The 25,805-nt window shown below is 41.5% G+C and overlaps 1 protein-coding gene across 11 annotated transcripts in view; it reads right to left on the bottom strand.

The window, feature by feature from the left end:
• macf1a (microtubule actin crosslinking factor 1a) overlaps positions 1-25,805 on the bottom strand; it is a 562,465-nt gene that overhangs the window by 145,376 nt on the left and 391,284 nt on the right. For all 11 annotated transcript variants that reach the window (XM_080211401.1, XM_080211408.1, XM_080211407.1 and 8 more), the window contains 8 exons: positions 25,380-25,690; positions 21,179-21,355; positions 18,017-18,140; positions 14,439-14,647; positions 13,506-13,823; positions 12,016-12,182; positions 758-914; positions 318-444 (listed from right to left, as the gene is read on the bottom strand). In XM_080211401.1, coding sequence (XP_080067527.1) covers positions 318-444; positions 758-914; positions 12,016-12,182; positions 13,506-13,823; positions 14,439-14,647; positions 18,017-18,140; positions 21,179-21,355; positions 25,380-25,690 — 1,590 coding nt within the window. The remainder of the gene's footprint in view (positions 1-317; positions 445-757; positions 915-12,015; positions 12,183-13,505; positions 13,824-14,438; positions 14,648-18,016; positions 18,141-21,178; positions 21,356-25,379; positions 25,691-25,805) is intronic.

The following is a 25,805-nucleotide window of genomic DNA, read 5'->3' as shown; positions in this document are numbered from 1 at the left end:
GACATGCTGGATGTGAAGGAGTGTTACAAAGTGGAACATTAACGACCAATATGGCAACAAAGCCAAGAATTCATGAGTGGAAAAATCCCAATCATGGCTGTGTCATAAAGGCTAAACATTTCCCAAAGTGTGAAGAAGTAATATTCTCATTCACTCTCCACATTGGAAGATGACCGATGGATGGTACTGAAGGGGCTGTTGAGCAGGTAGCTTGACTGCTTTCTTTTGATGGTGAAACATTATACAGGGAACTTAAATTTTTTTCTAAAAATGCATAAAATTAAGTTAGCTGCATTTTTCTTTATCTCAGATGTTACCTGTTTTACTGGACAACAAAGTAGTATCAGATGATGTTATTTCCATAATGAGACTTTCTAACTCGGTTCCTTTGTGATTTATTTCTTGCACTTGTGGAGATTTTGATGACCAATCCTCCAACAGGATCTGTGAATCAAAATAATCTCTATCATTGTTGCCCAATTCCATAATACTCATGTAACTAGTTTCTATCATACTCTCCTAGCACAAGGAGAAAGGCCAACATTACAATTAGTTAGCCTGGTGCTTACATCAAATTGGTGAGACTATTCTTCCTTCCCTCAAAAGATTTATTCCATATAATGACATGGCTGACTGAAAAAACCCACATCAAAACTGTTTTAATTACACAGCCATTTAATGCATTAAAATTAAAAATGCATTCAATTCCACATTAATTACAAATTCTGCATGTTATATTTTCTTCACGCCTCCTCACCTTTACTTGTTGGATCTGTTTCTCAAGCATGTCTGTATTAAGTGCTGATTCAAAAGCTGGTACGTTAGCCTCTGTTTCCTTTAACCATTCTCTAATTGACTCTACGAGGGATGTGAACTCGCTGAGCTGCTGCTGGCAGGTTAATGCCTCTTCCTCCCTGAAAAATGGAAGTCCAATGTTTTATGTGTTTATCTATTACAGTTAACAACGGAATTAGACTGATCTTGAAACGATTGTAATACTCATACGTATGTTTTATACATACATTTAAAACAGTTATATGATCACCCTTCACCATCTCTAATGGCAGTGGTGCAAGGGCAGCAACAGACAACTTGGCAAGTAACTCTACTGATCGGCTAGTGGGAGAAATAATTTCAAATAGGGCAAACGCATTAATTTATAAAATTCAGACTGGCAACTGTATACATTAAATACCAAATTGAATTTGTGAGTATTCAGAGTGGCAACTGTATATTTTAAATACTAACTTGAATTTATGACTATTTAACTGACAACAAAGTTGTGTCCAGAAAATAGTTGACATCAGATCTAGAACATAAGAACATAAGAAATAGGAGCAGGAGTAGGCCATCTAGCCCTTCTAGCCATTCAATAAGATCATGGCTGATCTGAAGGGGCTCAGTTCCACTTTCCCGCTTTCTCCCCATAACCCTTAATCCCCTTGCCTACCAAAAACCTATCTACCCACGTCTTAAATATATTTAGCGAGGTAGCCTCCACCACTTCAACGGGCAGAGAATTCCAGAGATTCACCACCCTTTGACTGAAGAAGTTCCTCAACTCTGTTCTAAACTGTCCCCCCCCCCCCCCCCCCACCTTATCTTGAAGCAGTGCCCTCTAGTCCTACTGTCCTTTCTGAGCAGGAAGAACCTCTCCACCTCTACCCTATCCATCCCTTTCATCATCATATACGTCTCAATGAGATCCCCCCTCATCCTTCTAAACTCTAACAACTACAAGCCCAGTCTATTCAGCCTCTCCTCATAGCTCAACCCCCTCAACTCCCGTATCAGCCGAATCAACCTCCTCTGCACTCCCTCCAAAGCCAAAATATCCTTGCGCAAGTGCGGCGACCAAAACTGCACACAGTACTCCAGCTGTGGCCTCACCAGTGCAAGACCTCCTTACTTTTATATTCAATCCCCCTCGCTATGAAGGCCAGCATCCCATTTGCCTTCCTGACCACCTGGAGGCTGGGTTTTTGCAACTCATGCACAAAGACCCCCAGGTCCCTCTGCAACGTAGCATGCTGCAGCTTTTCGCCCTCTAAATAGTGGTCCTTCCTACTATTATTCCTACCAAAGTGGATAACCTCATACTTGCCAACACTGTATTCCATCTGCCAGGTCCTCGCCCACTCGCTCAGCCTATCTAGATCCCTCTGCAGACTTTCCACACCCTCCGCACAATTTGCTGTTCCACTTATCTTTGTGTCATCAGCAAATTTCGACACCTTACACTCGGCTCCCTTCTCCAGATCATCTATATAAATGGTAAATAGCTGATGCCCCAGCACCGATTCCTGGGGCACTCCACTAGTCACCAACTGCCAATCCGAATAGCACCCATTGACGCCCACTCTCTGCCTCCTATTTGACAGCCAATCCCCTATCCACGCTAACACCTTACCCCCAACTCCATGCCCCCTAACCTTCTGAAGCAACCTTTTGTGCGGCACCTTATCAAATGCCTTCTGAAAAAAAAATCGAGAAACACCACATCCACCGGTTCCCCTCTATCCACCGCACTAGATGCAGCCTCATGGAATTCCAATAAATTCGTCAGACACGACTTCCCCTTAATGAATCCGTGCTGCGTCTGCTCTATTAAACAATTCTTCTCAAGATGCCTCGCTATTTCCTCTTTGATTACGGATTCAAGCATTTTTCCTACAACAGACGTTAAACTAACCGGCCTATAATTCCCTGCCTTTTGCCTGCTACCCTTTTTAAGCAGCGGCGTAACATTAGCCGTTTTCCAATCTTCCAGCACTTCCCCGGAATCCAGCGAGGTTTGGAAAATAATCACCAAGGCATCCACTATCACCTCTGCCATTTCCTTCAGAACCCTTGGATGCATTCCATCTGGTCCTGGGGACTTGTCCACAATCAGCCCCTCCAGTCTGTCGAGCACTGCCTCTCTAGTAACAGTAATGTCATTAAGACCCTCCAGTCCTACCACCTTTCCATCTCTAACACCCGGCAAATTATTCATGTCCTCCTCCGTGAAGACAGAAACATAAAAGTTATTCAAGACCTTAGCCATATCCCCATCCCCTACCACTAAGTCCCCTTTCTCATCCTCTAAGGGACCAACGTTCACCCTAGCCAGCCTCTTCCTTTTGATATATTTATAAAAACTCTTGCTATCCTTTTTTATATTAAGCGCTAGCCCAGCTTCATAGTTTCTCCTACCCTTCTTTATCAACTTCTTTGTCAATCTTTGTTGACATTTAAACCTCACCCAATCCTCTTCTCGCCCACTACTCTTAGCTACTCTAAACGCCTCCGCTTTTAATTTAACACTTTCCTTCACCTCCTTCGTTATCCACGGCTTATTACCTCTCCTCCTACTGTCCTTTTTGACCATCGGAATAAATTTCTGCTGAGCACCAAGAAAGATCTCCTTAAAGATCCTCCACTGCTCCTCAGCAGACCTACCTTCCAACGCGCTCCCCCAGTCCACATTCGCCAATTCTTCTCTCATCCTACCGTACTCCCCTCTGTTCAGACAAAGGACGCGTGTCCGGGAATCCACTTTCTCCTCCTCCTCCATCTGCACCAGAAACTCCACCATACAATGATCACTCTCCCCAAGAGGATCCTTCACCGCAAGGTCCCTAATTCTACCCGCCTCATTACATAACACCAGATCTAAGATAGCTCGCTCCCTCGTCGGCTCCAACACACACTGTTCCAGGAAACTATCCCGGCAGCATTCCAAGAACTCCTCCTCGAGCCCACCGCGTCCAACTGAGTCGACCAATCAATATGTAGATTGAAATCCCCCATAACTACGGCCGTCCCATTCCTGCATGCCGCACTTATTTGCGCGTTAACAGCCCGCCCCACCTCCAGATCATTATTCGGGGGCCTATAGACGACACCCACCAGTGTCTTCCTCCCTTTGCTGTTCCTAATCTCTACCCACAACGATTCTGCTTTCTGCTCCTTGGCTCCAATATCATCCCTTGCTACCACCCTGATGCTATCCTTAATCAGCAGAGCTACGCATCCCCCCCCGCCCTTTCCTCCCGCCTATCCTTCCTAAACACTTGATACCCCTGGACATTCAGCTCCCAGTCCCTGTCACCTTGCAGCCACATCTCTGTAATGGCCACCAGATCATATCCATTTGTGCTGATCTGCGCCACCAGCTCATTCAGTTTGTTCCGAATGCTTCGTGCATTCAGATAAAGTGCCTTCATCCCAGCCTTCACTGGACCCTACTTGCCGTAACGCTACCAACCATACTCACGCCCCCTACTCCCTCTATTATTGGGACATCCTCGGCCTCTTCCCTTACCTGTACCCTCTCCTTAACTTTAGACCCCGTAATGTCACCTACCCTCGCACCCCCCCCAAATTAGTTTAAAGCCCTGTCTACAGTCCTCTTTACTCGATTCGCCAGCACTCTGGTCCCAGCACGGTTCAGACCAACCCCATCCCGCCCGAACAGGTCTCACCTCCCTAATTCTACCTGCCTCATTACATAACACCAGATCTAAGATAGCTCGCTCCCTCGTCGGCTCCAACACACACTGTTCCAGGAAACTATCCCGGCAGCATTCCAAGAACTCCTCCTCGAGCCCACCGCGTCCAACTGAGTCGACCAATCAATATGTAGATTGAAATCCCCCATAACTACGGCCGTCCCATTCCTGCATGCCGCACTTATTTGCGCGTTAACAGCCCGCCCCACCTCCAGATCATTATTCGGGGGCCTATAGACGACACCCACCAGTGTCTTCCTCCCTTTGCTGTTCCTAATCTCTACCCACAACGATTCTGCTTTCTGCTCCTTGGCTCCAATATCATCCCTTGCTACCACCCTGATGCTATCCTTAATCAGCAGAGCTACGCATCCCCCCCCCCCCCTTTCCTCCCGCCTATCCTTCCTAAACACTTGATACCCCTGGACATTCAGCTCCCAGTCCCTGTCACCTTGCAGCCACATCTCTGTAATGGCCACCAGATCATATCCATTTGTGCTGATCTGCGCCACCAGCTCATTCAGTTTGTTCCGAATGCTTCGTGCATTCAGATAAAGTGCCTTCATCCCAGCCTTCACTGGACCCTACTTGCCGTAACGCTACCAACCATACTCACGCCCCCTACTCCCTCTATTATTGGGACATCCTCGGCCTCTTCCCTTACCTGTACCCTCTCCTTAACTTTAGACCCCGTAATGTCACCTACCCTCGCACCCCCCCCAAATTAGTTTAAAGCCCTGTCTACAGTCCTCTTTACTCGATTCGCCAGCACTCTGGTCCCAGCACGGTTCAGACCAACCCCATCCCGCCCGAACAGGTCTCACCTCCCTAATTCTACCTGCCTCATTACATAACACCAGATCTAAGATAGCTCGCTCCCTCGTCGGCTCCAACACACACTGTTCAAGGAAACTATCCCGGCAGCATTCCAAGAACTCTTCCTCAAGCCCACTGCGTCCAATATGGGTCGACCAATCAACATGTAGATTGAAATCCCCCATAATTATCGCCGTTCCATTCCTGCACGCAGCATTTATTTGCGAGTTTATAGCCCGCCCCACCTCCAGGTCATTATTTGGGGGCCTATAGACAACACCCACCAGCGTCTTCCTCCCCTTGCTGTTCCTAATCTCCACCCACAACGATTCCACGTTCTGCTCTTTGGCGCCTATATCTTCCCTTACCACCACCCTGATACTATCCTTAATCAGCAGAGCTACCCCCCCCCGCTTTTTCCTCCCGTCTATCCTTCCTAAACACTTGATACCCCTGTACATTCAGCTCCCAGTCCCTGTCACCTTGCAACCACGTCTCTGTAATGGCCACCAGATCATATCCATTTGTGCTGATCTGCGCCACCAGCTCATTCAGTTTGTTCCGAATGCTTCGTGCATTCAGATAAAGTGTCTTCATCCCATCCTTCACCTGGGCCCTATTTGAAGGAATGCTACCAACCTTACTCATGCCCCCTACTCCCTTTATTATTGGACATTCTTGGCCTCTTCCCGTACCTGTACCCTCTCCTTTGCTTTAGACCCTGTAATTTCACCTACCCTCGCACCCGCCCCCCCCAATTAGTTTAAAGCCCTATCCACAGTCCTATTTATACGATTCACCAGGACTCTCGTCCCAGCACAGTTCAGACCAACACCATCCCACCTGAACAGGTCCCACCTGCCCAGGTCCCACCTGCCCCAATACTGGTGCCAATGCCCCATAAATTCAAAACCATTCCTCCCACACCAATCCCTGAGCCACCCATTCACCTCTTTAATCCTATCTACCCTACGCCCATCTGCACATGGTTCAGGTAGTAATCCAGAGATAACCACCTTGTCGGTTCTGCTTTTTAATTCCATTCCCAGCTTTTCATACTCCTAGGCTTTGCTATAGATCACTGACATTACGTTTAGCATGCTACATTAATATTTTCAGCCCTTTAGTCAAAACATAAAGCCACTGTGAACCTATTAAAAATGTGAGTTTCTAACTGCTGAGAATTTTGGTAGGAAAAACAAGTGACGTAATATTTACGGAGCAAGTAATCCCACATGTACAAATGGAATATTACTTGCATGCTCATTTTTCACACAAATTCATTGATTTTCAAGATGTCACTTACAAGTTTGATTAAATACTAATAAAGGGAAATTTGAGGATCCAAAAATGAGTGTTGCTGAACAAATCAAGAAAAATGGTTCAAATTTTCAGCTCACCTAATAGTGAAAGCAACTCAAGAATCTAACGGAGAAAGCATCTCATTAAGTTAGCCAAGGAATTTTTAAACAGACAGTTCAAAATGCTAATGATTCTTATCACACCCAATTTCAAAAGGTACCAAGGTGATGACAATATCTGTTAAAAAGTAAAACTGAGCTGATGCAGAAATGGTTTAGACCCTTTTCAAAACTAATCCACTGTTCAAGTAAGTTTGCTGAAAGTTTGACCAAAGTTATTGAGATAAATGTTGCTTTTTATCCAAGTTCAAATAATCAACCGTTAAACTCTGAGCTGGATTTGTTAATCCATAACTGAGCTTCTAACCCCACAATCTAGCACAAAGAATGTCTGCTTAGCGTTCCACAACACTGATAATCCAAATGTTGTTAAAATCCTTGTTCACACCATTGCCACATTTAGGCTTGATTTCTTCAATGGTTTTCAGGTTGGCATTTCATCTTCCAAATTAATCTCCCATAAAAATGCAAGTCATATCCTATCCCATATCAAGTCCTTCTTAGGCATCATGTTTTCCCTCATTAAGCTTCATTCGCTCATTCCAATCTCACACTTAAAACGCCTTTCAGTGTGCTTAAAATCCCTTGTGGCCTTACTCCTCCCCATCTGTGATTCTTGACTGATCTCCTCCCACGCCATGCAAATTGTTGCTGGTATGGTCTTTATGGCATCGTATTTCTGATGACAGTTGAAATTTAGTTAAACATGCTGAAGTATGTTAGGTTATTAATAGTAATGATTCATTGGCAGGCAATGGCACATTTTTTAACGTAGCAAATTCCTGAACTTAGCTAGCTGTTAAAAGATTCAGTCAATAGAAACATGGCACTTTCCCAAATTTTGGGGGGGGGGGGGGGGGGGGATAGTGAGAAAGGAGGGAAGAGATTTTCCTAACTACTCTTGCACACAGTCTAGAGCAGTGATTTTCAAAATTTGGTATGCATACTCTGAGGGGTAGGTGTGGCATCTGTTGTGGGGCGGGGGGGGGGCGTGGTGGGGTGGTGTGCTATGTGGGAGAAATTATGTAACGGCAGCAAGATCCCCATGCATGTCCATTCTATTTGTACTTTCTCTTGAGCATTCCCATGGCTAGATTCTAGACTCCAAACTAAATCATGAATTATCTGGCATCCAAAGCGTTTTATTCACTTAAGGACCCTGAACTGGTCTATAATTCTTACTTAAATTGTCTGATACGGTTAAGCAAGAATTAATGATTTATTCTTTCATGTGTTGTTTAATGGTGGAACTACAGTTGTCCAGTAAAAGCTCAGGAGGCTGTCATTGACAATTCTGGGAGGAACTGAAAAAGAAGGAAATGGATGTGGGTAAATAGAAATTGGGTTAATCAAGTCACATGTTCTGATCACCATCTGAATTTTTAGTTTTTTTTAAAATGAAATTACGGCAGTGCTAACGTTCGGACAATTTGTGCAAGCTTGCATCATCAAAATTTAGGCAGTTGCAATTTTTTAAAAATAAAATCAGTTTCCCATCTTTGTTGGCCTTTTATCCATACAAATGAGCATTTATCTTGAAGAAAAGGTTTAATTATGCATGAGCAATGCTCGAGGGTCGGGATTGAATTGCAAAATCTTGCTTTAGAAATTCACCGAAACACCTCTCAAAATCTAGCATTCCGGGGTCTGTTTTTCTGTAATTCAGCTAGCTTCCTGAGCAATGTCATCTATAATACAACTTGCTACATTTCCTAGGATAATTTTTTTTTTGGAGGTGAGAGGCAGCAGAGGGGAATAGCAACTGTGCTCTGATTCAGGAGTACTCGCTTATCTGGTCTCAAACAATGTCACTGAACAGTCTTGTTGATGCAGTGAAAGCAAAGAAAATACACACAAGCAGTTTTGGCTTTATTTACATTGACTTCTCTCTTGGTCACTCCCTTGGTTAGATTCTAGACCTCAAACTATATCATGTTACTTTCACTGATATGCACCGCATTTTGCTGGTTTAAAGATCCTGAACAACAGGACTGACTGACCCAACCAATAATTCACAATGACATATGCAGGCTCTCTATCTAAATCATTAGCAACTTAAGTGGTTCTCAACAGCAACACACTGACTGCCAAAGAGAATGATGAAAAAAACAAAGATGCCTCATCGCATCTGGAATATTCTGCTTTGCAGGTTAACTTTAAAGGCGTGTAATTCCATTTCCCAAAATGCAACTTATCAATGCAACAAGTTTAGTTTTTGATGAAAATTATCAAATTACAACAAAGCATAAAGAATGAGTTTGATGCTTTTTCAATTTTTAAACAAGATGAAAGCCTGCAAAAGAAATATGAAGCATTCCAAGTTTTAACAGTACAGAAGCATTCTCGAAAAAGCTTGATAACAGTTCAATTTAAAAGAAATTCAATTTAAAATAAAATACACAATTTGATACTCTGCCCGGCACAATCTTCAGTAATTCTGGTTAATGTTTTCCTTTCTAACATGGAGCATTGTGAACATTACATAAATAAATTGACTTGGTAAAGAATCTCACAGTAGGGCTCTTAAATTCCCGGATGTATCAAACACACAAGGTTGATTGGTAGGACATGATCACCGCATTCCGAGTCTGCTTTTTGAAATAATCCAGTCGCAGTGGAAGATTCCAGGAGACTCAACGTGTGTTGGCTGTCTTATGTGGGCCACGTATACAACTCCAGACATTGAAAAGTAGTGAGTTATTATAACCCATGTCTGCCAACAGGTCCTGATAAGGACTGGGGATTGTTGGGAGATGGTGGAGGGAGCTGGGGGTTTCATTTGTGGTTGTAAGCATCATATTATAATATCTGCCAGGATGCAAGAGTGGAAAATGAACAGACGGCAAGATGGATAGTGTTAAGCAGAACACGAAGTATCAGTGATAAGAAGTGAAGTAATGGAATGTCTCTTGCCAGGACCAGTTGATTAAATCACTGGTGAGACAACAATCACTGATTGAATGTGCAAATCTCAGCCGATGAAGCAAATCTTGGCATGATGCACAAAACAGGATATATATCAAAGAGATATAAATATGATGAAAAGGGCATTAAACTATTTGGATTGGTGTTGCTGAATAGCCTCAGCTGCGGTGTGCACGTATTGTGGTGCACTCCTGACAAATAACAGTCTAAGATCATCTCTTCTACACAGACACTTTGGAACAATGCATGACAACACTCAGGCAAACTGCTAAAGCCTTTCAAATGGACACAGGCACAGCTAATGATAAGCAATGCAAAACACAAAAGCAAAATATTGTAGATGAGGAAATCTGAAATAAAAACAGAAAATGCTAGAAATACTCATCAGATCAGCCAGCTTCTGTGGGGAGAGAAATATAGTTAATGTTGTAGGTCTATGACTTTCGCTGGAACAGTTTTTTGCTTTCTTTTGCTATTGATAATGTTAAAACCCTTTAAATACATCCAACAATTTAGCAAAACAATTAATACTACCTGTGCCTGCAGGTACATTAAGCACTATCCTTGCAGAGGTGGCCCAAAATTAATTCAGTTAATACCATTATCAAACAACATGTGTCATGTTGAATTAATGACATGGTCAGTGATGCCCTAACTCAACCAGTGAGCCAAAGCATTAGCAACCTTTATTCTGCTCTGCAGCTAGACAAATCCACAGAGGCTGTAGGCTTAGCTACTCTGTTGTTTCACGTGTGGTATATTTACAAAGATGTAACTGAGGATATTTTGTTTTGCCAGATGCTGATTATCAGAGATAGCTGAAGAGACTTCCTTGATTGCTTTGCAGCTTTATAAATCAACTTGGTATTGTCTGGTCATAATGTGTTGGCATTTGCACCAATGCAGCAAAGTTAATGATTGATAGGTACACTGGAACAGTTACATATATCATTGCAGTCCTCCCAATGTTATGTGGATCCATTGTGGTATGCATAAGAAAGCACTTGCTGTTAAAAGCGTGCCTGCAAACTTGAAAGATGATCCTGGACGATGCAGTGAAGATGGTGAACTTCATTAAATTTTTATCCTTAAAGTCCAGAATTTTTTTTTGCTTGACATAATTAGCAGGGAAGTGAGCACATTAAATCAGTTGCTCCATGTGAAGGTTTGATGGCTGTCACATGGCAAGGCCTTGGCACTTTTTTTTAAAAAAGTTATTCTTTACTGACAACCTGTTCCTACTCTTCCAACATCTCCATGACATGGTCTGGCTTTCATGACAGGGCAATCTATCAGATATATTCACTTTTCTGAATGAGTTATGTCAAGGACTGAGTTCAACCACCTTCGATGTCCAGGACAATTATCCAGGCAAGTAATCCAGGTGATTACTTGTCCTCAATAGGGCTATTATCCTTTCCAGCAGTGTGCTCATGCCACCAATTCTTTCAATCAAAGAACATGAGAACCTCCTGGAGATCCCAATTGACAGCAATCTCAAAATTAAGTTCCAAAGAGAAAAACAATTGGATGAATTTTGGTCCACATGTGAAGAGATTTCAGTCAATTGCCAGACAATTCAAACTGTCACAGTTTTGATGTTGTTAGCTACAATTCATCTGTGTGAAAATGGATTTGCATCACTTAAGGATCACCACGTTACCATAGCTCATTTCAACTTTAAGTCATCAAATCCATTCAAGAAACCATAGGCCTGCCACACAGGAGACAGGAAATTGTAAAATGAGACTAAATTAACAGTAATGTGTAAAAGTATATTTCCTGTATGAGTATCCAATCTGTGTGTGCAACATTGCATTAATTTGGTAAGTGTGTGGGATCATAGAACCAACAGTGCAGAAGGAGGCCATTTGGCCCATTGAGCCTGCACCAACAACAGTCCCACCCAGGTATCCCCATAACCCCACATATTTACCCTCCAAGTCCCCTTGTCACTAAGGGGCAATTTATCATGGCCAATGAACTTAATCTGCACATGTTTGGACTGTGGGAGGAAACTGGAGGACCTGGAGGAAACCCACACAGACACAGGGAGAACATGCAAACTCCACACAGACAGTGACCCAAGGCCAGAGTCGAATTCGGATCCCTGGCACTGTGAGGCAGCACTGCTAACCACTGTGCCACCATGCCAACCAATTAAGTAACCTTCTTACTAAGTAAATAAAAGAATAAGTAAGCTCTCAAAAGCTTGCTGTGAATACAAGGGTAAGGAAATATACTGATGAGTGTAAATACATTGTTTGGGACACACTAATTCCATGAAGTTAGGGCTATGCCTTCGGTAGAAGTTAATTTATAGTTATTAAAGGCGCAGATAAAGCTGCAATGTCTCTTACCTTTTCTTAACATTTTCCTCCAGTTTTTTGTATCCTCTGGTTAAGTCTTTGACAGTTTCCATGAGCTGATTTTTGTCTATCAAAGTGCAAGATGCTGTTAGTTCCTCTGCCAGTTGCTGTAAAGTCTGTAGGTCTCCTCGTTGCTTCACCATTTCTGTGCTCTCCTCCTATAGCAAACATATACACAGTTACATGCAATTAGCCTGGCTTTTTTTGTGTGTATTTGAACTTCCCGTTAATTTATCACCAAGTGCTCGGGAATGAACATTCAACATTTTTAACGTCATGCCAGAAATAAACTTGCTCCAACAGCAGACCAGCTCAGAGAGCTCCCCTTTACACTGTCCTCACTTCGAACCACATTGTAGCAGTGAGGTATTTTAATTTCTTGCACTTTTTAATTTGATTACCAAATTAGGTGTCAAATCAAAATGCACTTTTACAATATCATTAATAGCTGAAAACAAAATTAAGAACATTTCTAAGTAACTTCATTTATTGCCTATCGCCAGTCACACTTGAGGTTGTGGTGGTGGACCTTCTTGAATTGCTGCACTCTATGTGGTGAAGCAACTCAAGAATTTTGTTAGACAGAGGACTTAGGAGTTTCAAGTAGCCACAACGTAGGAACCGCAATATATTCAAGCCAGGCCAATGCTTAATTTGGAAGGAAACTTCAGGATGACAGTGCACCTATGCATTCCTGTTTCTGACCTTTAGTTGTTGTATGGTCACAGGTTTGGAAGGGTAAATAGTTAATTTTTGCCAAACACCTGGTACTTAATAAACTATAGCACACTAAGCTATACATGGTGGATATTACACTGTAGCACACTACATCGGTGTTGGGACAAGTGGATTGTTTAAGGCTGGCTGATTGGGTGGTAATGAAGTGGAATTGCGTGTCCTGGATGGTGTTAAGTGACCCGAGTGCAGCAACTGCACTCACCCAACTAAAGACAGAATTCCATGGCCCTTTTTGGTGATAGAGCAATTTCAGGAAGTCAGAAGTTAAGCCACATCCTACAGAATTCTGAGCCTCTTACCTATTCTAGCAACCACGGCCCTGACGTGATTCTGTTAAGTTTCTGGTCGAAAGTGACCCATGGTGTTTCTGGTAGGGAATTGGACAATGGTAATGCCATTGATTGTCAAGGGAATACAGTTAAGCTTTTTCATGGCTCAAATGTTATTTACCATTTATTAATCCAAACCTGGATGTCATCCTGGTCTTGCTGCATCCAAGCAAGGTCTGCTTCATTATCTGAGGAATTGCAAATGAAACTGAACACTACTATCATTTAGTGAACAGCTCCACTTCTGACTTTATGAAGGAGAGTAGGTCACTGGTGAAACAGCTTAAGATAACTGGGTTAATATTTAAATTTCCAGATTTGAAATGTCTTTGCCTTAGTTTTTAGTATTCATTTAAAAACATGGAGATTGGTGTATTGCGACCAGAAATATCAGTTTACTAATATTATATTCACCAGTATTTTCTGTGAAAAATGAGCAATATCTTTATTTGGATCTCCTCCAGTTGCCAGGCTCTGAGATTTAATTTCCATGAACTGTCCAACGTCCTGTACCAGTTTCTCAAACTGCTCCATTTTGGGTAGCAGTTTTCTCAGCTTCTCTTCCTTCTCCTGCTGTTCAGTGCACACTGCTCCCAACTGACGATTCAAATGGTCAAGTTTCTCTTGGAGTGAGGAAGCCGTTGCTCCATCTGCATTTTCAATGAAACCACAAACCATTTCCTGGATTGTGTTAATGCTGCTTTGGTGGCTAGCGATATCCTGCTTTAATTTCTGAAAGATATATAAAAACAAGTTATGTTGGTAGCTTGAAAATAATTTACATCCATTTTAATTTTATTTCTTTGACATGCACACGGGGGGGAGGCGGCGAGAGCGGAGGGGAGGGGGTGGGTGAGAGGGGAGGGGAAAGTAGGGCAAGCAGGAGGGGAGGAGAAGGGGGTGAGCTGGAGGAATGGAGAATGAGAGACAACAGAAGAGGGGATAGAGTGTGACAGGACTGGGGAAGAGAGTGATAGGAGTAAGAGTCGGAAGGGTAGGCGAGGTTAATGGTGGAGCTGGGAAGAAAAAGATCAAGCACCCAGATAAATGTCCCATTAACATATGAATTACCAAAAAATTTTTAAATTATTCAACCACCCTAGTTTTTAAATGAAAATAATGCCGATATTAAGACTGTACTGACAGGATAAAGAACAGCATTCATGTAGGCATGCCAACAATTTTTAATCTCTAAAATGAAGCACTGTCCAAGAGCTCTATGTTTGGACAGGAGTCTCCTAAAAAAGTTATGATTTGATGATATGAGGAATGATAATGTTCTCATGACTTTGCTATCAATGGATAGTTTGATTGCTCTGAAAAGCAAATGTTTGAAAGGGAACTCACAGTGTTTTGGGCAAGAGTGTCTTGGATGGCAGCAGAAGACGCCAATAAATTATTCTGATTTTTCATGTTCTTTTCAACGTCTTCCAACCAGTCTAATAGGTTATCCAAGCCTTCTTGAACATTTTGGGACTGAGCAATTGACATTTGCACCTTCTCATTGCGTTTCGACACCACCTCAGACAGATTCTTATACCTCTGTGTGATAGAATCTAAAAAGGAGCACAAGGCTTTGTTATGATTTTCAGGAGAAAACTTCTGATAAAGCCATTTACAAAAGATTAATAATTGATAGTGACTCAGCCATGGTAATGCCACAACATCAAAGGGCGATGGTTCTGTCTTGTTGGAGATGGTCATTATCCAGCACTTGTGATGCACGAATATTACTTGCCTGTTATTAGCTCAAGCCTAAATGTTGTCAGGTTCTTGCTGCATATGGACACAAGACTTTTTCAGTATCTGAGGAGTTGAGTGGTGCTGAACATTGTGCAATAAATATCCCCATTTGTGCCCTTGTGATGGAAGGAAGGCCACTGATGAAGTAACTAAAGATGGTTGGGTGTAGGACACTATCCTGAGGAACACCTGCAGTGATGTCCCAGCACCGAGATAATTAGCCTCTAACAAGCACAACTATCTTTGTGCTAGGTATGATTCCAACCAGTGGAGAGTATTCCCCAATTCCCATCAACTCCAGCTACTTGATGCCACAGTTGGTCAAGTGCTGCCTTGATATTTGGGGCAGTCACTTTCATCTCAAGTTTAGCTCTATTGTCTATGTTTGTCCACAGGGCAATAATCAGCCAGGTTGGGATTGTCCTGCGTTCTGTGGACTTCAGTACTATTGCCAGAATGTTGTCAGGTTCTTTGGACTTTTCAGTATCCAATATCTTCAGTCATTTCTTGGTATCATGTAGACTGAATCAAATTGGTTGAAGGCTGCCACCTGTGATGCTGGGAGCGTCGGGCGAAAGCTAAGGTAGATGATCCACTCAGCACTTCTGGCAGAAGATGCCAATGCTTTGGCCTCATTTCTCACACTAATGTGCTGGGCTCCCCCATCACTAAGAATGGGGATAATTGTGGAGCCTCTTCCTCCAGTGAGTTGTTCCAATTGTCCATCACGATACCTGACTGGATGTGGCAGGAGTGCAGATCTTAGATCCAATCTGATGGTTATGGGATTGCATAGCTATTCTATTGCATGCTACCTCCACTGTTTGGCATGCAAGCAGTCCTGTATTGTAACTTCACCAGGTTGACACCTCATGCGTAGCCATGCCTTGTGTTGCTCTGGCCAGACCCTTCTGCACACTTCATTGTACCAATGCAGATCCCCCTGCTTGATGATAACGGGGATATACCAGGCCATGAACTTAGATTGTGGCTGAATACAATTCTGCTGCTGATGCCTCACAGTGCCTCATGGATGCCCAGTTTTTGAGTTGCTAGAACTGTTAAATCAATCCCATTTAACACAGTGGCAACGCCATGCAATACTACAATGGGACTTCATTGCCACAAGGACTGTTATGGATAGATGCACTGGTGACTGGTAGATTGATGAGGATGAGGTCAAATAATTTTCCCTCTTGGTGGTTCCCTCATTATCTGCTGCAGATCCAGTCTGGCAGCTATGACCTTCGAGTTGACCAGCTTGGTTAGTAGTGATGCTACTAAGCTACTCCTGGTGATGGACATTGAAGTCCTTCACCTACAGTGAATGGTGTGCTTTTAGCACCCTCAATGCTTCCTCCACATGGTGGTCAATGTGGAGTACCACCGATTTATCAACTGAGTGGAGTGGACAGAGTCAGCAAAGAGGTGATAATCAGCAAAGAGGTTTCCTTGTCTATTTTTGATCTGATGCCATGAGGGATGGTGATGGGGTATCTGAGACATCGTAAGTTATGATGCTGAGAGTCTGATTATGTCAAGGTGTTGGTGACATAGTCTGTGGGATGGCTCTTCAAATTTTGGCACAAGCCTACACGTTATTAAGGAGGTCTTTGCGGAGTCGAGAGAGCTGGGTGTGCCTAGGTCAAATGCTGAGTGATCTTTCCAGTTTCATTCCTGATCAACCTTTCTGTAGCAGTTTGATACAATTCAGTAACTTGCTAGTCCATTTCAGAAAGCATTTAAGAATCAGCCACATTGTAGTGGATTTGGAGTCACATATAAGCCAGACCAGGTAAAGACAGGAGATTTCCTTCCTAAAGGACATTAGTGAACCAGATAGGTTATAAACAAAATCAATAATGTCATTCCTCTCTCGTTATTCCCATCCCATTTCTCCCAAGCCATCTCTATCCCACTCCTGCCATTTCACCCTTCCCATGTAATTCTTCTCATGATACCATTACTAACACCAGCTTTTAATTCCAGATTTGAGCTCTGTTCCCAATGCATTAGTCTGGGCCTCTGGATTGCTCACTTAGTGACATTACCACTATACCACTGCCTCCTCTCCCCATGCCAGCCTCCCTCTTAATCTATTCCTTTTAGGTCATTCCCCCATCCTATTCCTTGCATCACCCCAAACCATCTCCTCCCCCCTCATTTTTCTCAGTTTTTGTTCTCCATCGATTCCTCCATCCTGCCATCAACCACTGGCAGCCTCACGACTGTCATGCTTTCCATCCTCTACCTTGCCCACGTACTTGTGCCAGGCACCACCCACCAAATAAACCCACGAGCCACCTAAACTAACCAAAACAGTCCAGAAAGACAAAAACAGATTATTTATCATCACTGATTACAGCTGCTGACAGAAGTATATACTTGCACCATTGCTTGTTTTTCTTTCAAATGGCCAGTATTTATTTTTGCTTGGTATGATTTGTAAGTTATTCTGGTTTCCAATGAATCACCTCAGACTTTTGAAAACAGTTGGCCAGAAGAACGTTACTCTGGCATAATTAGTTGTTTCATTATTTTACTGCCAATCTGTTATTTTGATTGAGAGGGTCCTTGCAGAAAATCCCATTTGGTGCTGTTTTTATTTTTACAATCTCCAAACTAGGTACGATTAACTCAACAATTCAAAATGATTCATGCACTTCTTCTCATGCAGTACTTTCAAACGACTTAACACATGAACTATGTGCCTCTGTAGCAAAGACATCATTCAATAAATATGTGTTTTGCAATACCAAGGGGATTCTGGCATATTTGCCTGGATCACTATGCCGTCCCATTAGCTTAAGTTTCATACTGAACATAGCTGCTCTGAAATACTATTGTACTTTATAAAATATAATAATTTTGTTTAAATGTAGTCTTTAATTGTACAGAATTCTTTGTCAAAACTGTTGTATTTTCTAAAAGTTGTCCAGTTCATGTGACTCTTAACTATTTGCATCAGATTTACGAACTGCCTTATGAAAATAAGTGAACTTGTCTGAAACCGTATCAACTACAGAAAATTTCTAAAAGCATGCTTCAGAAAGTTCAATGGATCATTCATATTAATTGTAAGTAGTGAAGAAACTTCTATTAATTGCTGATAGGAAGTATTGTTTTCTTGCACTTATAATTTAACTACATTTTGGTATAAACATTGATATTGAAGGCTATACCTGTTCTTTGTTGAATTTGATCCTGATTTAGAACAAGGTCATCATCCAACGACAATAATGATTCTGCTGCTTTCTGTAACTTTTCTACAGTGACTTGGTGTTCAGCTAAATCTCCCTGAAACACCTGTAATTACATAACTGCAGGGTGAGACATCGGCAAATTATTAACTGCAAGAATTATACCAACAAAACTTTCAGTACCACATTAAATGCAAATATTAAGTTGATAAAATCTACAATAATGTTCATTAGGCAGTTCGAACAGCTTCAGAAGTTGTAAGTAAAATCCAGTAAACTACAACATGTATTTGTATTCTGTATTTAACCTAGCAAAGTTTCTCATAGCAATTCACAGGAATGTCATCATTCATTAATGAGTAAGTGTTTATTATCAAGGTGTTGGATTTGACTTTTATTTAATGATGTACATATGATAAAAATTCAATCTTTTGTCCTATATAAAGTACTACACAGCTTCTCAACACATGGCTTGATGGGTTACAGCTCTGACATACCGAATAATGTGAAAGTACTTTAAAAAGTCTCAACTCTCTTTGGCCAGGGAGGGAAAAAAATGAGCAAAAGGACTTGGGCTTTTGATTGACATCTAGTACCATTGTGGGTGAGTACATGTATTGAATGTTTATTGGGCAACATTTGGGCACCACTGCTAAAGTCTGCTGACACACATTCTCAGGGCAGAACAGCCATTTGGGCAAAAATATTGAAAAGACTGCAGCCCACCAGCAGCCTTCAGGAAATGAGGTGCGAAAATTGTTGATGAATATAAAGATCTGTGACACGGATTTTCCAATTGCCATTATATTAGTGCTGGTAGTAAACGTTTAATATATAACATGTGTTATATATGTACAGAGAAAATTCTACCTTAGGGTATTGCAATTACCTTGACAAGTTTGTATATTGTTTCAGCTTTGCTAAAATTATAAGTGCCTATTCCAAATTTACTAAAAAATTGAAACCTTTCCCATATTTATTGGGGAAAAATTGAGTTATTACCAATATTTACAGATACAAAATTATATACATGGTTCTTAAACTTAAGATTACATTTTGTAGCATCCAAGAGTGTATCCCAGATGGAACTCTAGACTGTTAAAGTTATTAAAAAAATCAAAGATGACCAGCAGAAAAAAAATGCAATATATGAAACTTTGTTTCGTCCATAAAAAAATTACAACAGTTTCACACAGTAAACAAGTACTTTAAAAAGTACAAATAAGCAAAAACAAAACAATTTGTGCTGCATTGCTGCAGCTTCACCTACATATACAATATATCTTGAGACATCCCTATCCTTAATTACTAAACCACCAGGAATTTAAGTGGAAAATTAGATATGCAGAAAATATAGTTTGCACGTACATTTCTAATAGAATCAAATTATAATTGATTCTATGAATATGCTAAAGATAGTACAGATCAAGCTTTTTGAATTTCACCAAAATTCCCAAAGATACCACAATAAGAGCATTAAAAATACACAACCAGAAGAAAAAAAATATACAATATGTGACTTTCCAGCCTTTCTTGCTGGCAAATTTTTCTGTCAAAGGCAACCATCCCCCACCACAGCACATCAAGCAGCAGGACAGGAGAGCCACATAAAATAGTGTAGACATTGGTGAGACGGGAAGATCTCACCAGCAGCCAATGACGAACTGCCTCCACTGCTGGAAAACACGCTATAGGGCAGGAGGATGTGGGGAAATCCCGCCCATACTCTCACATTTAATAGCATCTGACCATATCTGTAAAATGTCTTAAAACACTTCATAATATAGTGACTAATGCATTAAAGATGCTATACAAGTGCAGGTTGTTGTTCCACAAAGGTCAGAAAAACATTTACTCAAAAAAATCTTAAATCTCCACTTAAGGTTAAATTCTAAGAAGCCCAACCAAGAAGCACTGGTACTTGGTAAACCCTAGAAAGAAATGAAACTTGGAAAGAAAGGAAAATGCTTAGGATAAATTTTCCAGCCCTTCCCACTGACAGAAACATTTGGTCCTGCCAAAGGCAACTCCCTGTGGCAGCTTTCCTAGTGGCAGGATGGGCAAGTCACACAAAATACTGTGGCCAAAGGTGAGCCGCCTCCATTTCCAGAAAATCCTACCCTAAGACTATGAATATTTCCAACTTTTGACATTTGTTTTTATAGAAGGGACTGTATTTTTGGAACTCATGAGTCTCTTACCATATAATATTGCAAAAATCATTTTGCTTGATATTTTAATGGGATAAATTACTTCTGGCTTCCCACACTCTGTAGTCACTACAAAGTAGGAGAAGCTGAGGAAACTCCTGAGCTATATCTTCATGTCACTCATGCTACACTGCTGATATGAAAATACTTGCTCCATTCTGCAGTAAAAACATCTCACATCTTGAGCAAATAGAACACCAAATGAAATTTTCAGAAATTAAGGAATTAATATGTTTCATGAATTGAAAACAATATTCACTGGCCAATGTTTCAGAACAAGGGGGAGACGTTAACAGTCAGGAAAAGCATAGAATTTTATCTCCAAAGTATGCATGATTTTTATTTAAACTTTCTCCACCCAAAAGTAAGCATGATCAATAGGCTTGACTGTTATGTTGGCAAGTTCTCAAAAAAATGATTGCAAGTTTAATGATTGTTGGGATCAAGGTTTGCAGGGTGTCAGGGTAGTTTGTGTGGGTACAGTGTGGTTGGGAAGGGTCAAGGGTAATCTTATGGGTAGAGGAGAGTCAGGGCGGGGGGGGCGGAGGTGTTGGAGATTGGACACCTGATTGAGAGAATTCAGAGAACACGGGCATGTTAGTGGGAGATTGGGGAGCTAATGGAGGAGTGCAGTTCACAGATTAGCTTGCTGGACCTGGTGAAAATACTTCTGTTCCATCTGGCCCAAAACTAGTCCTGTAGAGGCATTTTTATTTTCATTTCCTTTTACTGGGATTGCATAGGTAACAGTCAGCTTCCTTAAAAGGTTTCAAATATTAACCCACCTTCTAAGAGTAGAATGGGCATCTGCCCATCATCCTAACTCCATTAAAACTGGATTTAGGTGGCTCCAACATTTACGGCAAAAATATTTTGAACAGTTTTGCCTATAATTTAAAATAAAGGATTTTACACTTTTGTGAATTTGATTTACCTTAATACTCTCAAGCTGTGTCTGCAGACTTTGCGGATCAGAAGAAATTGTTTCAGACAAAAGCTTGTCTCCAGTTGCCTCCGAGTTCTCTAGCCACAAATCCAGTCCATTGGCAATCTCTTGGAAATGTTGGTATTTCTCCAACATACTGGTCAAATGAGAACCAAGTTTATTGCACTGTGAACAAAGCAAAAAATTATATGGATGTTTAAATCTACAATCTTGGTGGTATATATTAGATACGCCCCATTCAACTAGCGTCCACCCTTGAAATGAGAGTGCATTGCCACACATTATTGATCAATCAATCATAACACAACATAAGGTGTTTCCTGCATCAACATCTTCAAGAACTGGAGATGAAAAGATGAGGTTCATTGCACCGTCAAGAGCGAGCAAAATAAAAGACTGTGGAATCAGGACCAAAGGAAAACATTCAAGCTATTACACCTCTGCTATGGCTCTTTAGTAGAACTACCGATTAGTCCCATTTCTCTGCTCTTACCAATAAGCCTTGCAATTTTCTCCCCATTAATTACTTTTCCAATTCCTTTTTGAAAGTTATTATTGAATCTGTTTCCACAATTCTTTCAGGCATTCCAAATCAGAACAAAGCACTGTGCAAACAAAGTGTTTCCTCAGGTTGCCTCTGCTTCTTATGCCAATTACCTCAAACTTATATTCATTGATTACTGACTCTTATGCCACTGACTACCCAAGGCAAGGCTGTTAATATTTATCAAAAAGAGCAATGGTGAGACCATTACTTTATGATTTCCTCCACTCTGGAAAACAAATGTGCGCTATGATCCTCCATTTTCAAGTCCTGTAGCCAATTCTGTACGCACGCTGCCACTGTCCCTTAATTCTATTGGCTTTACTTTTGCGAAAAAAATCTATTGCGTGGTATTATATCAACTACTTTTACACAAGTTCAATAATAGTACTCCCTCCCATCAATCCTCTTGAGGGTTTCAGGATAATGGTGCTGCATTTGAGGCTAGCTTTGATCCTCTCCTTATCAGTGCTTGGATCCCGCCAATCTTCCTAGAACGTCACTATTTGCAGATAGACCTTCCTGCGGTTATTCTCCAGCTTTCTCCAGTAACTCGAGATCCCACCATCATTGTAGTCAATAATCCACCCCCCTCCAAGTATTGAGCCTGACAACCCCTATCATCACTGATTAAGACAATAACAGCATCCTGCACACCAAACTGTGCTTCCTTCTGATTGTATCACAGCTTGATATGGTTCCTGCTCTGCCCAGGACCACAAGAAACTACAAAGGGTTGTGAATGAGCCACAGTCCATCAAGCAAACAAGCTTCCCACCCATTGACTTTGTCTACACTTCCCACTGCCAGCATAATTAAGGGCCCAACGCACCCGTCTTACGTCAGGAAAAAGACACAAAAGTTTGAGGTCATGTACCAACTGAATCAAGAACAGTTTCTTCCCTGCTGCAATCAGATTTTTGAGTGGACCCATCTCGCACTAAGTTGATTGTTCTTTATGTCCTAGCTATGACTGTAATACTACATTCTGCATGCTTTCCTTTCCTTCTCTATGAGCAGTATGCTTTGTCTGTATAATGTGCAAGAAACAATACTTTTCACTGTACATATGACAATAATAAAGTAAGTCAAAATCAGTTGAGCACAAAAGCCTTGTCCCTCCCTGGAGCAGGACTATGACCTGTGTGCCAAGGACAGCCTTGTAGCAAAGCCCCAGGACTGCCTTTGATCTCAGTGATTTGGCCCTGGACCAGGGACAATGAATGTCTTTCAATGAGCTATCCCATTCTTTTTGTGAGTGATCACAACATTGTCTCCCTTCTCCCCCTCATTGAGGGCCTGTGCAATCATCCCTCAAGCACAAATCTTTTCCTTCCCCAACCTCCATGAATCTCTGTGCAACCCACTCCTCTTGAACCACACTAATAACACCCCCTCCTTGTTCCATAATCTGCATGTATTTCCTCCCATAAGGTTCGATTCCCATTCACCCCTCTGTAGAATGCCTGATTTCTAGTTTTCTGACAGGCGTCAGTTCCTTGAATCAGTCTCCCCTCTGCTTGTCATTGTCCCCACATCTCTAACCTCTATTGTCCTTCACGTCTCTGGCTTCCTTCCTTGCCAAACTCTCTAACTCCACCATACCCTATTATCCATGCCCCTGTCATTTCCTCCCACCTTAACCCTACCCTACATCCTCACCAGTGTGGCATCACAGCAACACTGCTGAGAAACCAGAGCAGCGCTGCTGCAGTCAGGCTTTAAAAATATTGCATTCACCTCAAAATCACAAGAGAAATGAAGGTGGACAGCTGCATGCTACAAATTTAGACCAGTCTAAATTCCTGCTGTAAATGGGAGGTGGAATTTGATTCTGACAAGTAGCATTTTTTAATTAGTATTCATGACATGGTAATGCATTCAAAAATGTTCCCAACATGGATTGGCTGGAAAACCAATCTGCCATCAGCAACTCTGAAAAAGGGGAAGTCCAAATTGATTTCCTGCTGGTAGGATTCCGATTTTTGGCCTCACTCCAAAGTTTCTGCTCTTGCCTGCTACCTGTTGCTGGCAGGACTGTGAAATTCCACTGTTAGATTATGGAACCTCTTGCTTCCTCTGGCCATCCTATCCACAATTTGCAAGCTTTTAAACCCAATTACTTCTGGATTCATCATATTGAACAGGAGATAGTTTAAAGATTGGTAGTAATCAAAGTAGAAAAGTCATCCCAGTCCAGAAAAGGGACATCCTAGGTTATTGGGGGAGCAGGGGGGAGGAAATAAGGGTGAAATATTGAGAAGGCTTTCACCATAATTTTCTAATCGTGGAGGCTTTGACCATAATTTCCTAATCCTCCTTGCACATGGGGTGGTGCCTGAGGACTGCAAATGTTACCTTCATGCCCGAAATGGGAGAGGGATAATTCCAGCAGGTATGTATATGCTTTTCTCACTATTTGAGCTGACTTTCATTTAATAGCCAATCATCTTTCAAATGCCAATTATCTTTGTCCTAGGATTATTTTCTCTAAAAGTTTTCCCATTGGTGAGTTAAGACCTATACTTGCTGGAATTAGTCAACTGGGTTTCAAAGTTTGTAAATTGTGGATGGGATGACCAAAGGAAGCAAGGGGTCCCATAATCTTGAGTTCCTGAAAGCATAAAAGTATCTTGGCTCAAAGAATACTGATTCACCTCACTTCTAAGTTCTAGTGGAGAAAAAGGGGTTGAATACTTTCAAGGCACTGTCTTGACGAGGAACTGATTAAATGACCTGTTCGGAAAAACCTGACACACACACTGGACTAAAAAGAGATGCCTTCTCCTTAACTCCTCAAGGACGACATATTCAGGTTTGACTGGGGGAGGTGGTGGGATCGTAGTAATGTCACTGGACTAGTAATACAGAGGTCCAGGCTAATGCTTTGGGAACACAGGTTCAAATTCCACCATGGCAGGTGTTGGAATTTAAACTAACCTAAAAAGAAATAATCATTTCATTGTTACAGCTAAAAGAAATAGGGAAGAAACCAGGGTTAAAATAGATGGTAGTTACAGGTGGTTCTATGGACGGCAGAAAGAAAGACAGCAGAGCTTCACTCTGCATTCAGTTTGTGCTGAAACTGATCTGGGAGTACTCCAATGCTAACAATGCTTGCCCAGAGTGGAAAGTGTTCCATTCCACTCTATCAACCAGCTCTTACCTCAAAAGGGGCAAGTTGCTCTTTGATTTACATGGCAGGCATTTAGAAGATACAATAATCATAAAAATTCTAATGCCATTTGAAAATTAGGCAGTTATCAGAGGCTCAACAATTGCCTTAAATGGATCTGTCCTGGCTTTAATTTCTTTCAAGTTGAATCTGACGCAATTATGCTTCCCAGAAAATTAGATCTTATGAAAAGTTGGTTGCTGTTATTTGCTGCAGTGGGCAATGTCTAATTCATATAAATTGGGTCACTTAAGAAAGTCACAATGGGCAGCTTATTAAACAATAGTTCATTATGTTCTATGCCCTTTATTCACAAGCCTACAAACAAATTGGGCTTCATAACAGACTTTGACTTCCACAACCTGTGTCGAACCACACATACAAAAGGGTTGGGCTTGGGTTCTACTGGCATTTTAAAATAAAATCCAAGACTAAATATTTTTGCATATAGAAAATGAAAGATGTCTTACTTTGGAATGAAGTGCACTATAGCGATTTTTGGCATCTTCCAGCTTGTCCTTCACTAGTTTGCTGGTAGCAGAGGGATCAATTGGGTTCTTAACATTTTCATTGGTTTCGGCAAAGGCATTTGCGGTGTCCAGCACTTTTTGTCCAGAGATTGTGACATATCTTAGATCCCCTTTATGAGAAATAATATCCTCACAGAAACTCTTCTGTCTCTGCAATTTGATTTGTAATGAATTGGTGTCCATTTCTCCAGCTTTTATCTCTTCAAGTTCACTTTCGGATTGGATCAGCCAGGCCTCAAATTCACCATGGTCTATTTTCAAAGAAGGTAACATTATCAATGATAAAGATGGCCATTAAATAATGGTGCTGTAATAAACTCATATTTATGTTTCGGAGAATGAGGGACCATCAAAAAGGTCCCAAAT

Source organism: Carcharhinus amblyrhynchos, chromosome 24 (assembly GCF_965287045.1).
Source record: "Carcharhinus amblyrhynchos chromosome 24, sCarAmb.v2.hapA, whole genome shotgun sequence".
NCBI classification, from domain to species: domain Eukaryota; kingdom Metazoa; phylum Chordata; class Chondrichthyes; order Carcharhiniformes; family Carcharhinidae; genus Carcharhinus; species Carcharhinus amblyrhynchos.
This window is presented reverse-complemented; position numbering and strand designations above follow the sequence as displayed.